Below are 13562 nucleotides of genomic sequence, written 5' to 3'. Positions count from 1 at the left end.
AGGAGATGCAAAATTTTAAATTTATAGGCTTTTATTTTTGGAGCAGTTTTAAGTTTAGAGAAAAACTGAACAGAAAGTAAGACAATTCCCATATACCTACTTTCCTTCCCCACACAATCTCCCATTTTAATAACTTACATTAGAGCAGTATACTTGTTACAATGACTAGAGCAATCACTAACTAAAGTCTAAGTTTAAGATTCATTCTTTGTGTGTGTAGTTCTATGGGTATTGACAAACGTCATGTGTCCACTACTACAGTAGCATACTGACTAGTTTCATTGCCCTAAAATCCCCTGTGCTTCATCTACTCATCCCTCCCTCTCCCTTCTTCCCCAAGCCTCTGGCAACCACTGATCTCTTTATTTTCTCTAAAATTTTCCCTTTTCCAGAATTTCACATAGTTGAAGTCATCCAGTATATTGCCTTTCCACATTGACTTCTTTCACTTAACAGTATACATTTAAGCTGCTTCCATTTTTTTAATAATCCGAGAGCTCTTTTTTTTTTATTGCTGAATATTCAATGGTATGGATACACCATAGTCTGTTTATCTACTCAGCTACTGAAGGACATCTTAGTTGCTTTCAAGTTCTGGCAGTTATGAATAAAACAGCTACAAACATCTGTATGCACATTTTTATGTTTATAATTTTTCAATTCATTTGAATACATAGGGTGATTGCTGGATCATATGATAAGCAATGTTCACCTTTGTTAAAAAATAGGTAACTGTCTTCTAACGTGGCTGTTACCATTTTTCATTCCCACTAGCATGTGTATGTAAATGAGAGTTTCTGTCACTCCGGATTCTCTCCAGCATTTGGTATTTTCAGTATTTTGAAGCTTAGCCATTCTAACAGGTGTGTGGTAGTATATCATTACTTTAATTTGTAATTCTCTAATGAAATATGATATTGAGCATCTTTTCATGTTTATTTGCCATCTGTATATCTTCTTTGGTGAGGTGTCTGTTCAGATCTTTTGCCCATTTTTTAACTGAGTTTTTTTCATTGTTGAGTTCTGAGTTCTTTGCATATTTTAGACAGAAGTCTCTTACCAGATATGTGTTTCGCAAGTATTTCACCCAGTCTGCGGCTTGTCTTTTATCTTAAGATATATTGTCTTTAAAGGTATTCTATCACTGAAATCAAAGGGTAGTATAAAAGAAATCAAAAAACATCCCCTTCTCTACCTCCTCCAACTTACTATTGTATGTATGTAAGTAGTTCTGGAAGCAACTCTAATAACTATCTGACTTCAGATAATGCAACAATAAAAGCATGTATGTGTATGTACATTACCTCTTTTGATGTGGGATTACTTTTAGAGTCACACAGCTGAGTGAATCTCCCAGGACTGGAACCCAGGTTTCTTGACTTCCGGTTTGACATTCTTTCCATTCTATCACAATGACTGCTATCATTACAATTTTACATTTGACTTTTTTTGATTATTACTCAACTTACAAATATCTGTGTTCATTGGAAGGCCGGAGTTTTCAGTCTTGTTTTTTAGCAACACAAAAATGTTAAATTAGCTGTAAAAGTATCAGCTAATTTAGTTGGAAAAGGCTTAAGCACAAAAGGGGGAATTCATGAACTAATGAAAATGAAAAGTCCAAGGACTAGATGGATCCAGTGACTCAAATTAGTTAATCAGTCTCTCTCTTTCTCTGACTCTATTTTCCTTTGATAGACTTCATTCTCAGGCAGACATCTCCTTGAAGTGACAATGGCCACCTTCAGCCTCTTGTCATCTTGGCAAATCCAAGAAAAAGAAGCACCTCTTTCTCTATAGCTCTAGCAAAAGTTCCAGGTAGGGCTTTTGGCCTAGCTTGGGACACATGGTCATCCGTGAACCAGTTACCTGACCAGAGAAATACCAATTAGGATACAGGTCCTGCCTGCACCTACCCTGAACCTCAGACATTGCGAATGAGGGAACAGTGATTCTTCAAAGGAAAATCAGGATGCTGTTTCTAGAGGAAATGAGAACAAAAACTATCAGAAAATCTACAAATGTTTACCACAAGAGCCAAGCATTTATTTCTCTACATCTGTCTCTCCTAGTTTACACTCTTAAGATGTGGGGCAGTACAAAGCACTGAACTTAAAGTTAGAAGACCTGGATTCAAATTTCTCTGCCATTTAGAAGTTCTCCGAGTCTCAGATCCCTAATCTTTAGAGTGAGAATAATACGACCTACCCCATAGATGTGGATAGGACAATTTAATAATGACAGTAGCAAACACTTATATAAAGTCTAAACAGTAATAATAGTAAACACTTTCTATGGCATATGGTATATGCCAGACAATGTTCTAAGTGCTCAAACATACGTTAAGTCAGCGATTCTCAAACTTGAGTCTGCATCAGAATCACCTGGATGACTGGGCGCCACCCCCAGAGTTTTTGATTCAGTGGAAGTTTGAAGTGGGTCCTGAGAATTTACATTTCTGACAAGTTCCATTAAGTGCTGGTGCTGCTGATTGGGGACCGCATTTTGAGAACAAAAGTATTAGGTCACTGACTCCTCAGAACAACCCTATTTTGGGGCAAGTGCGCTGAGGCTCATATAATAGTGGTAGAGCAAGAATGTGAGTCTAGGAGGCCCGGCAGCAGAGTCCGAGCTTACCTCTCTTTCAAAGCAGCAAATAAGATGTAACGAGACAAAAATCAATTTGGATGCAAAGACACAGCCAAGGGGAAGTGGGAGATTGGAGAAGGGTTGAGATAAATCCAAATTGTATGAAAATGTGTATGTAAAAACAATGTGGATGTATAAATTGCTCAAATAAATAGGTTAATTCATGTTATCCTCTGGTATCTCTTAAAAGAAAATAAGGAATGTAAAGTTCATGACCCAAATGTAAATAGTGGGTAAAAGTGAGAAAGGAAAACAAGCCGAACACAGAAGGCAATGGTGGGTTTGTACGTGCGCATGTGTGTGTTTCAGAGGATGGGGAAGGGTGTTACAAATATTTCAGCACCGACTGAAAAACTGCATCAACCCCCCTGTAAAAAGTTGAGTCACTCACTGGATGAGGCTATAAAAGCAACAGCAGCTGCTGCAACAACCTGCTATTTGCAAGAGGCATGTTTAAAACCTTCTGCTTGAGGAAAAGTCTAATGCATGAGGCTGCAAAATGAAATGCCTATAGAGGCCAAGTGCATGGGCCAGGGGCAGGGCAGCCGGGAGTGGTGTGGACAGAGGCAAAGGGGTCACCGCTACTCAGCTCCAGCCAGTTACTGCTTTTCTGTATGTGGGCCCGGTGTTGTGCATTTTTTTATTTTTCAGAGAAGCTAGAAATCTGGATTTTTACCAGAAATCTCCAGATTTTTAATAAACTTAAGTATTTCAAGGATATTGGTTGGTAAACAAAACATATCTGGGCTACACTGGGCTTGGGAGGCCCACCAATTTGCAATTTCTTATCTAATGTCTGTGATGCCTGAGCTTTAAACAAGGAAAAGGAGAATAGAAGCTCAGTGGCCCCTGTACTGAACAGTGGTCACATAACTGAAAATAGTAAGTGTTATATGGATGACAAGAGACTGACATACTCGATGTCAAGGATCTCCTTACCAACTAAAAAGTGAAAAGGCAGAATTGGTTATTATGCCTAATATTTTAAAGGTGAGGAAACTGAGGCTCAGAGATTAAGTTGCTAATTCAGTTATCAATTAGCACATGGAAAACTCTAGAACTAGGACCTAGCTGTTCTTCTGAATCCAAACTCCATGCTCTTTCTGCCTCCTGTGTCACATACAACTACGAATAGTACATAGTTCTCTCAAGAAATAAATGATCTGTGGATCAGCTTACTTTACTGCCGTAATTAAGAGTTATTAAAATATCCTCCTTGGTCCACTCTTCTCTTTTGCTTCACTTCCGGTTGGTTTGAGATCTCGCTTCATTAGTCTCACTTTTTCTGAGTGGGGATAATCTCTGGTTTGATATACTGCACCCCTTGAGCCCTTATTTAGATAAGACCATGCCCCCAGGCAGAGATGTCCCATTCCTGACCACCACGTACAATATCTTAATCTTTCGACAGCCTTGTGTTACTCCTGTACCCACTTTTATAAATAAAGAAACCAAAGCTCTCCCCACCTCTCAATTTCACTCTGTCTTTTATGTTTTCCTTTTCATTAACCCAAAGATGCTAACAGTGACACTGATGCCTAGTGCTAACTTGACAAGATGTGGGTTTGGATTAGGAACTAAAAATAACTGAATTTGTACTCAATTATTTTGAACTTTTCTATATACTGTTCCCTCTACCTAGATAACACCCTTCATATCTATGCTCCTCCCTTGCCTGGCTAACTTCTATTTATCTTCCACGTCTCAGCTTAGATGTCACATCCACCAAGAAGCCTTCTATGGATTTACTTCCACATCTAAGCTGGGTAAACTTCTCATGTGCTCGTATAGTCCCCTGGGTTTCAAACTGCACTGTGCTAGACACTAAGGAAACAAATATTAAAAAGCAAAACTTCCGGGAGTTCTGGATCAAGTTTAACAAGAAATTAAGGAATTATACATAAGTTTTCTGGCTTCCATGGATAGGGCAGGCGAAACTATAGTGAAAAAAGGAAACAGGTTGGCATGGGATATCCAAGGCCTTAGCACAGAGGGCAAAAGCTGGGGACAAGGAGATGTTCTAAACAGGAGTGCTCTTCATGGCTGATTTGGCTACTCCACAGAATCTTAGAAACTTAGCTTTGGGAGAGACCTTAAAAATCACATGGTACAACCTATATCTAATGCAGGAGTTATACTAGTCTTGAGTTTGTCAGGGTTAAAGAAAGTACGATATGCTGTGATAGAAAGTTGAAAAAGTACATGGTTTCTGCCCTTAAGAAACTTGTCAGGTAGCCAGATAGTAGAAAATAAATGGTCAATTATTTATCTATGCAGCAAACATTTATTCCATGCTCTATGTGCCGGAGATTGGTATTATTAACATCTCCATTTAACAGATTAGGAAGTTGGGTCTTAGGAAGGTAAAGTAACTTGTCAAAGGTTGTGCAGTTATGGTACTGGCACCTTCTAAGCACCTTTCATCCATTAGCTTATTTACTATGCATAACAGCTCCCTATAAGATAGGGACTTATATTAGCTTCACTTCACATATGAAAAAAATGATGTTTAGAGAATCTAAGTAACTTCCCCAAGGTCACACCACTAACAAATGATAGAGCTAGGATTCAAACCCAGGCAATCAATCTGGTTCTAGCATCCAGTGGGTTCTTAACCACCATGTTATATTGATAAATTGTTCAACCAGAGTTGTCAGTGAGAATCATATAATGAGTAACAATGTAATACATAACATGTGTCAGTTCTCTCCACTCCTTAGTGTCCTATTAACTCCATTACCAAAAAATAAACAAAAGAGAAGGAAAAGGACACAATTATCTGGGGGTGATTTTGGCAACAGATTGGGAACATTGCTGAGAGTGGGGGCTCTGACCTTCAGGTAACTGCAGACTTCTCACTCTGAAATTATCTACACAGTTTAGTGCAAATGAGCTTATGTGCATTTTTCTGAGACGTTCTACAACTTTCTATGTCTTCCTTAAGGAATCTAAGACATAAAAAGAAAAGAACCACCTAATAAAGAAAGGGAGGGGAAATGCCAATTAGCCTACTGGAAGCCAGCCAAATGCTGGACACTTCTATATTTTATTATTAAAAAATAAAATCCATAAATGCTGTGGAGCCGTTAAAAATAGTTACAACTATTGTAACTATTGACTTAGAAAATATTGATGTTGTAATGTTAATAATTTAAAAGTGTTATATCTACTTCACTTCTTCACCTGATTCCATCCTCAATCCATGCATATTTTGCTTCCTTTCCTCCACATGGACTGTATTTGTCAAGGTCACCAGGGACCTTCACCATGTCAGATTGTTTCCACGTCAATAATAGTCCATTTCCATCTCAGTGGCGCTTTCCCAGGCACCTTCTTGGCCACTGCTAATTGTTAGAGCACTCGAGAGTTCAATTTGGGTCCTCTTCTCTCCTTCATCCTTCTTTTCGTCACTCTCTCCATAAGTGATCTCATCCAGTTCCATGGCTTTAATTACTTCACACTTTCAGTAGTTAAGTGTATATAAAGAATTTAATTCACAACTCCAGCCCTGACCTCTACAATGATCCCTAAGTAGGAATGTATTTAGTTGTCTACCTAACATCTCTCCTTGGCTATCTAAGATGTAAGTATCTCAGACTAAATCTTGCAAACAGAATTATTATTATTATTATTATTATTATTATTATTATTATTGTCTTGTTCAGCTCACAGAAGAGTGAATGGCTCATAGCAGATTCTCAAGAAATGTTTGCTGAATGAATAAGTGAAAAAAATATATATACAGTATACACACACACACACACGTTTGTACAATTATGTTTAACAACACATCATTAGAGTGGTGGGAAAAAAACACCAAAATGTTAACTGGTTGTGCATGAAACTATAAGATTTGTCTTTAAAACTTTTTCTATTTTTCAATTTTATTTAGAGGATAGTGGTTAAGAATATCAGACTTCGGAGCTGAGTGACCTCTGCCAGACTGCTACTTCTTGCTTTTTTCATATACTAAATAGGCTTTAAAATATGTACCTCATTTATCAGGCAGCATTCACAATATGCTTGAAGATAAAAGTGAATAAATAAAATGGAGTCACTATAGCCAAGGCGCTAAATTACTAAAATCAAGTATATTGTGATATGAGGAGAGGTTTGTTTTAAGAAGCCTGGGAACTTAATCTTTTGAAATTTCCAGTCCTGTGTAAATGCCCCGACACACAACTACCAGATAACCCTCTGATTACCCCAGAGGGACTAAGGAAAGAATGGTCCTGTATCCAGCCAACTGAGGTCCATTATCCAGACCACAAGGTCATTTACAGGATTACCATCTTCCATCAAACCAGAGGCTAAGATAAAAATGCAAGACTGATTCTTCTTAAGAATGTACTTTTTACTATAAGAACCCTCCACTTTTCTTTTTTGCAGAATACTCTGGGTATTGCCCAGTTGCATTCTCTGTTTACAAACTCTAAGACCCTTGAATAAATCTCTCCCATGTATTTCTTGACAAAGATTCCTGACACACTTGTTCAGTGTAAAGGGTTTGCTGTGAAATTATGAACGTAAAGACCCGCTGCAGGATACAAACTGAGTGGTAGTGAGTGTTAGGTGATAATGATGACAAACGTGTTTTCTTTTACAACAAAAATACATAAACTTTTACTGAAGGGAGTAACTCCACGTCCACATACCCGCCAGCCCGGGACTCTGCGGCTCTCTCCGGCTTCCCGCGGCTCCCGGCGAGCGGCGCCGCGCATGTTCGGTCCCCTTCTTCCGCCCACGTGGCCCTCTCAGGCTCCTCCCCGTCTCAAACATGGCGGCGTCCAGGGGCTCAAACCGCACGTGAGAGAGTTTGGACACCTGGGAATCTGCAGTGTCAGCCAGTTTCCGTTCCTTAACCTCGGCTGCATCCCTTCGACCCTTCCGCAGGCCCTCGCGGGCTGCTGCGTCTCTGCAACCATGAAGACAAAGCCCGTTTCCCACAAGACCGAGAACACATATCGGGTGAGTGAGGGAGCTTGGACCAGGAGCCGTGAGTCCCTGGTGTCTCAGACGTGGGACTGGCTCTGAGCGGGACTCCCGGGGCTGCAGATTTCTGGGCCAAGCGTTAGTCACTTGCCCCGAGACTCTGGCAAAAGATGGAGACTCTCCGCGTGTAGTAAACATGAAGTACGAAAATAAGTCGGGCAGCAAATTTCGCCCATGGTTTGTGGCGTCTGGCGTGCGTGGGAAACCCCTTCAGTCCGAGTTAAATTCACTGTCACAAACTAATTCCTTAGGAGCTATTCTCCGCTGCTGTTTTACCTTTAAAGGCCAAATTAGGGGGCGGGCCGGTGGGAGAACTTGAATGATTTCCAACCAATGGCTATCACACTTTCTCTACCCTTTGAGAGTTTCTTCCTTGTGATACAGCCATAGGTTTGTATGTGTTTAAAATCAATATTATTGCAACGACTTAGTCAGATCCCTGTGCTTGTAAAGGGATACGAAACTTAATAGGTCTAGCAAGGCCACATCGCCAGCTTTCACCTAGGTCTGCTGCAGTCTAGCATGAAAATTTTATTTGAAATGATATAACTGAAAGAACTTATGCAAACATATTCATAGAAGTATTCTATTATCTTATAGTAGCGTAGTGCATTTTTTTAAGGCTCTATATTCTTTCTTATACATTTTTTGATTGGTTGAAAATATAAGTCTGAAATTGCAAGGGAAGCCTACTATTATTTATAGTGATAGTACAAGAGGAGGCTTATGGAAGCTTTAAACTTTCCACTTTCACAAGGGAATTGTCCACATGTGGCTGTTATACAGCATTCAAACAGATACTCAAGATGTGGTAAATATTAAATGATGATATATCTTAACTATGCTCCTCCCCCTTCCCACAGTTTCTTACATTTGCTGAACGACTGGGGAATGTGAATATCGATATTATTCACCGGATTGATAGAACTGCGAGCTATGATGAGGTAAGAAAATGTTGTACTAACCAGTCTTAGAGTAGTCATAGTCATTTTTTTAGTCTCTGCTCTTAGAAATGGCTTAATTTTCAAGCCATTTCTTTATGAACATGAAATGCATTAGTCCTGTGCTGTCTAATAAAATAGCCACACATGACAAATTAGATTTAAATTAAGTAAATTAAAAATCCAAGTGTTCAGTAGTCACATGTGGCTAGTTGCTACCATATTAGACAAGTGCAGATATGCAACATTTCCATCATTGCAGAAAATTCTATAGCTTTGATACTAGGGTGGCTTCTGTGATTCTAGCCTTTCTCTTTCCCATGTTTATTCCAAGCACTGTTGCAGATCCATATTCTTGAAGCTACAATTTAAAAAGAGTTTGAGCAAGTCACTTTTCTGAGGCTTAATTTACTCTTTTATAAAAAGATTAGGGCTAGAATTTCATAATTTTTTCTACTTTTAGCCATGCTCTAACTCAGTCACACCTCTACAAAAAAACCTTGCTTTTTGTTGCATCAAGTAATTATTTTTCTGCTAGCCTTTTAAGATCCCATAGAACATGCTTTTAGCTTATGGATTCAACCTCAGTTTTTACTATTTGTCACTTGGCTCTAGTCAGACTTTGCTCACTGCCTTCGAATGCCTTCTCTCCAATGTGTGAATTCAGTGTGTCGAATGATGTCATCTAAGTAAGGACATAACACTTTGGGAACTCATCATCAGAGGAGCCTAACCTGAATTCTTTGGAGGCGAAGGGTGGGGTGTCAAAAATGATAACATAGATAAGGTGATACCTGAATTTAGTCTTGTTTATATAGGTTTTAGCGTGGCAAAGAAGACAAGAAAGAATATTTAGGCTGTGGGAGAAGCCTGTATAAATGAACAGGCTAGAGAATACATGTCACAGTCAAGAAACTACAGAGCGGTTAATTGTGGTTATAATTGTATATATGGTGTTTGTGTATAAGTGTATGTACAGTCGATAATGACTGGGATGGGAGAAGGAGTGTCTGGTGAGAGATAAAGCAGAAGAGATAGTCAAGGATCATAACGGGCTTTATATGTCAAGCTAAGTTTGGATTTTATCCTGAAGTTATGTGATGTCATTCTAGGATTATAAAACGTGATCAGGTTTAAGTTTTAGATCTCTCTGGCTTTAGTGTAGAATAAAAAGTAGGACTGGAGTCAGGGCAACCAGTTGTGAAGATTTCGTAGTCATCTAACCAAGAGGTGATTATGGTAGTGGCAGTCAAGATGGAGAGAAGGGAAGGATTCCAGAGATATTAAAGAAGTAGACTTAATAGGACTTGTGACCTGCTGAATATGAAGGGAGGAAGGGAATGGGGTTAAGATTTTCTGTTTCAACTAGTTGGTTGAAGATGTCATTCATCAAGATAGATTTAGGAAGAGAAGCACAAGGTTGATTTTGTTTGGGGCTTGTTGAATTTGATATACTTGTGGCTCACCAAATGATGATATCCAAAAGACATTTGGATGTATGGATCTGGAGGAGTACAGATGACTTCGGAGGTGGAGTTACAGATTTAACATTCAGCAAATGGTTTAGTTTAAGCTATAGGAGAGGTTGTAAGCACTAAGGGATAGAGTGTTGAGTTAGCAGAGAAGAGAGCCTAGGATAGGATCCTGGGCTGGGAGGTCCAGTCTGACATCAAACAAATGTCTGGCCATTGACTGAGGCTAGTTGGTCTAGGTCATCTTCATAGCTTCTTGTTCTCCAATAAGCTGGACTAGGCTTCTTTTCATGATGACAGAATCTTTCCAAGAAAGTAAAAGCAGAAATTACAAGGCCTCTTAAAGATTAGCTTGGGCAGTCGCAGGATTGTTTCCATTGCATGTTATTGGTCAAAGCAAGTCACAAGGCCAGGCTAAGTTCAGGGGGTGAAGAAATAGACTCCAACTCTAGGTGATAGAGGCTGCCAGTCACATTGTAAAGGGGTGGGGACATAGTCTATCAGAGATGGCTGACATGTACCAATCACTGTGCTAGGCTACAAATTCCTTCTCCATTTAGGTTTTAAACTGTTAGGTATGTTTCTCTTCTGCCTTAAGAGACACTGAACAAAATTTAATTGGATTCTCTTCCTTCCTATTCTCCCTATTGATTTTATTTCATTTTTATTTTTTAAAGATTTCCAAAGCACAAGTTAAAGATTTACTCTTTTTTGAGATTGTAGAAGATTTTGCATGCTGTTTGAGTATGTGCTTATGTATTTGTTCTCTCTCTCTTTTTCTATGGGCATACACGGCAATACGCACACATACACACATATATATACACATATACATGCATACATACATATTCACATAGATACACACATATATATGGACAAAGTAATATATACTGTGTTAACAAGCTAAATAACGTAGTGGTGAACTTAGACAAACATATTATCTCACCTTTCCACCTACTATTGCCAAGGAAACCAGTATTGGCAATTTGGTATATGTGTATTTTTCCATGTTTTTCTGTAATACAAATATGTGCAAACATTTATAGACTGTGTAACTTTTATCACTTTGGAAGGGATATCAACATCCTTCTTGTTCAATATAGATATAGATCTTTTTAATAGCCACATAATATACCTTAGTATCTATAGGCCACAAGTTATTCTAATCATTTTTCTGTTGTTACATATTTAGGCTATTTTATGTTCTCCTCTCACTACAATAAAGCTGAATAAACATCTATATACTAATATGTTTGAAAGTTTTATAAGAAATGTCTCCAAAGGGGGATTTTCTGTTTATAATTTTAATCAAAATGCTTGATTACTTCCCTACAAGGTTGTAGCAATTAATATTTCCAAAAGCAGAATGAAAGAACTGTGAAGAGTTGGCACATTTTTCTGGGCCTAAAAGTGTAAAAAATGTAGGAAAAAAAGATTTTTTCCTTAGAGTGACAATTATATAGGTTTTAGAGAATTATTTGCTGCAACCAAATCAACAAAACATTGTTTTCATAAAGCATCTGTCCATATTGTATACCCGAATGCTTTTTAAATATATTAGTTAATGCCCATTAAAAAAAAACACTAAAAGTTAACTTGTTTTAAGATATTAATATATCATTATTCTTATTTACTTTGATCATATTTTGAATTGTCTGATTAATGGGCTGCTTTAATCTTGGCAGGAGGTCGAAACCTACTTTTTTGAGGGACTGCTGAAATGGAGGGAATTGAACCTTACGGAACACTTTGGTATTTTCTATTTTGTTTCTGTTTCATTCACTCATCATTTGCACTTTATATTCAAAACAACTAAATAGCAATATGATGGAAGAGCAAAACATCTATGTTTTTTTCATCCAGGAAAATTTTACAAAGAAGTTATTGACAAATGCCAGTCATTCAATCAGCTGGTCTATCATCAAAATGAGATAGTTCAGAGTTTAAAGGCTCACCTGCAAATCAAGAACAGTTTTGCCTATCAACCCCTTTTGGAGTAAGTAGTATGTCTGCATTTATGAGTAGTTGTGTTTTATAGCTATACATGTCATAGATCTCGTGTTTGTTTTAAAAATAAGAATTTATTTTGAGTATTAGTGCTTTGCCATAAAACGGAATCTTAGGTGTGTACTTTGTTCACTATTATTTTATACTTTTAAGATAATCCCATTTTTCTTTGACATAATAGGAAAAATTGACCATCACTTGTGATAGAATGCATCTTCTTGCTCTAGCCTGATTTCTCTGCTGCACTTTTAAAATGTGAAGAATTTGAAAAATTTTGTCTCTCTCTTGAGACTTGATTTGGAAGATTTAATTAATTCTATCATCATAGGCAATCTACTATCATTTGTGAAATAGATTTATAGTATTTGTGTTTTGGTCTACATGTCTCAAAAACAGTTACTTTTTCTTATTTTTAATCCAGTTTGGTTGTACAGTTGGCACGAGATCTACAGACAGACTTCTATCCACATTTTCAGGATTTTTTTCTGACTATCACCTCAATCCTGGAGACTCAGGACACTGAGTTGTTAGAATGGGCTTTCACCTCACTGTCGTATCTTTACAAGTACCTGTGGAGGCTCATGGTGAAGGACATGTCCAATATATACAGGTGACCCTTTTTTCTCTTTAGTGTGGGTTTTCTTTCTTTCTTTTTTCTTTTGCTTCTAATTTTTATTGTGTTTAATTGACTACTCAGTGCTGTTTAGAAAATGTATAAAGTCGTGCAGCCATCACCACTATCCAGTTTACGAACATTTCCATCATCTGCACGAGATTTCCCCTGCCTGTTTGCAGTCAGTCCTGCTGTATTGGTTTTGAGAGCGAAAGCAATACATGCATGCTGAATATTCAAGGTTGCCTCTGTGAAAATAGCTGTGTGCTTGAGGCCCCCTAAATAGAATGATCCTCCTCAATAATGAGATTTTTTTTAACATTTAAGTTTTGTCAGTTTTTATGTTTTGGTCAAGGGCGGTTTTATTGATACTGACAACCAAGAGAGAATTTCTGACTCTCACCCTTGTCTGGTTAAAACATGCATAATGCATAACATCACGTGTACCTGCCGACACGGCTACCTGACTCTAATATGTTCTTTAATTACCTTTTCCCTGGCTTCTGTCTTACTCCAAACCGCCTTTCCAACTCAGTCCCTAATTACTTCCTTATATAAAGTTGGTTCTCCAGCCACTCTATTCCACCAGTCTCTTTATAGCCAACTGTTGAAAACATATCTCCCCTTCCCCATCAAAGCCTGGCCTAGATTTCATAACCTCCGCAAATATTTCCTTGGCCAGAAATGAAAGCTTTGTACTCTGAACCCCTGTGGCATTCTATTACACTTCCATGACACAAATTTTGTTAACAGTTGTTCACAATGTAATGGTATCCTCGACAAACGTACACTCTTCAAGAACCTCATCTTAAATATCTGCATTTTTTAGTGCCTATCATGTTTATTAAGCCAAAAGAGACACTCAGTATTTGTGAGCAAATGTGGACA

At 38.1% G+C, this 13562-nt stretch overlaps 1 protein-coding gene and 1 long non-coding RNA gene across 4 annotated transcripts in view; one reads left to right on the top strand and one right to left on the bottom strand.

The window, feature by feature from the left end:
* Positions 1-7410, bottom strand: part of LOC112481891 — a 31784-nt gene extending 24374 nt beyond the window's left edge. For 2 of the 3 annotated variants that reach the window (XR_003047101.1, XR_003047100.1), the window contains exon 1: positions 7305-7381. This is a non-coding gene — a long non-coding RNA (uncharacterized LOC112481891). Of the gene's footprint in view, positions 1-7304 lie in introns of all 3 variants that reach the window. The other variant, XR_003047102.1, reaches the window with a different exon arrangement.
* UTP20 (UTP20, small subunit processome component) overlaps positions 7384-13562 on the top strand; it is an 81252-nt gene continuing 75073 nt past the window's right edge. The window contains exons 1-5 of the mRNA XM_006914553.3: positions 7384-7617; positions 8505-8585; positions 11740-11806; positions 11918-12050; positions 12483-12671. Of these exons, the coding sequence (XP_006914615.1) occupies positions 7573-7617; positions 8505-8585; positions 11740-11806; positions 11918-12050; positions 12483-12671 (515 nt within the window). The 5' untranslated portion in view covers positions 7384-7572. The remainder of the gene's footprint in view (positions 7618-8504; positions 8586-11739; positions 11807-11917; positions 12051-12482; positions 12672-13562) is intronic.

Source organism: Pteropus alecto, unplaced genomic scaffold (assembly GCF_000325575.1).
Source record: "Pteropus alecto unplaced genomic scaffold, ASM32557v1 scaffold94, whole genome shotgun sequence".
NCBI lineage: Eukaryota > Metazoa > Chordata > Mammalia > Chiroptera > Pteropodidae > Pteropus > Pteropus alecto.
This window is presented reverse-complemented; position numbering and strand designations above follow the sequence as displayed.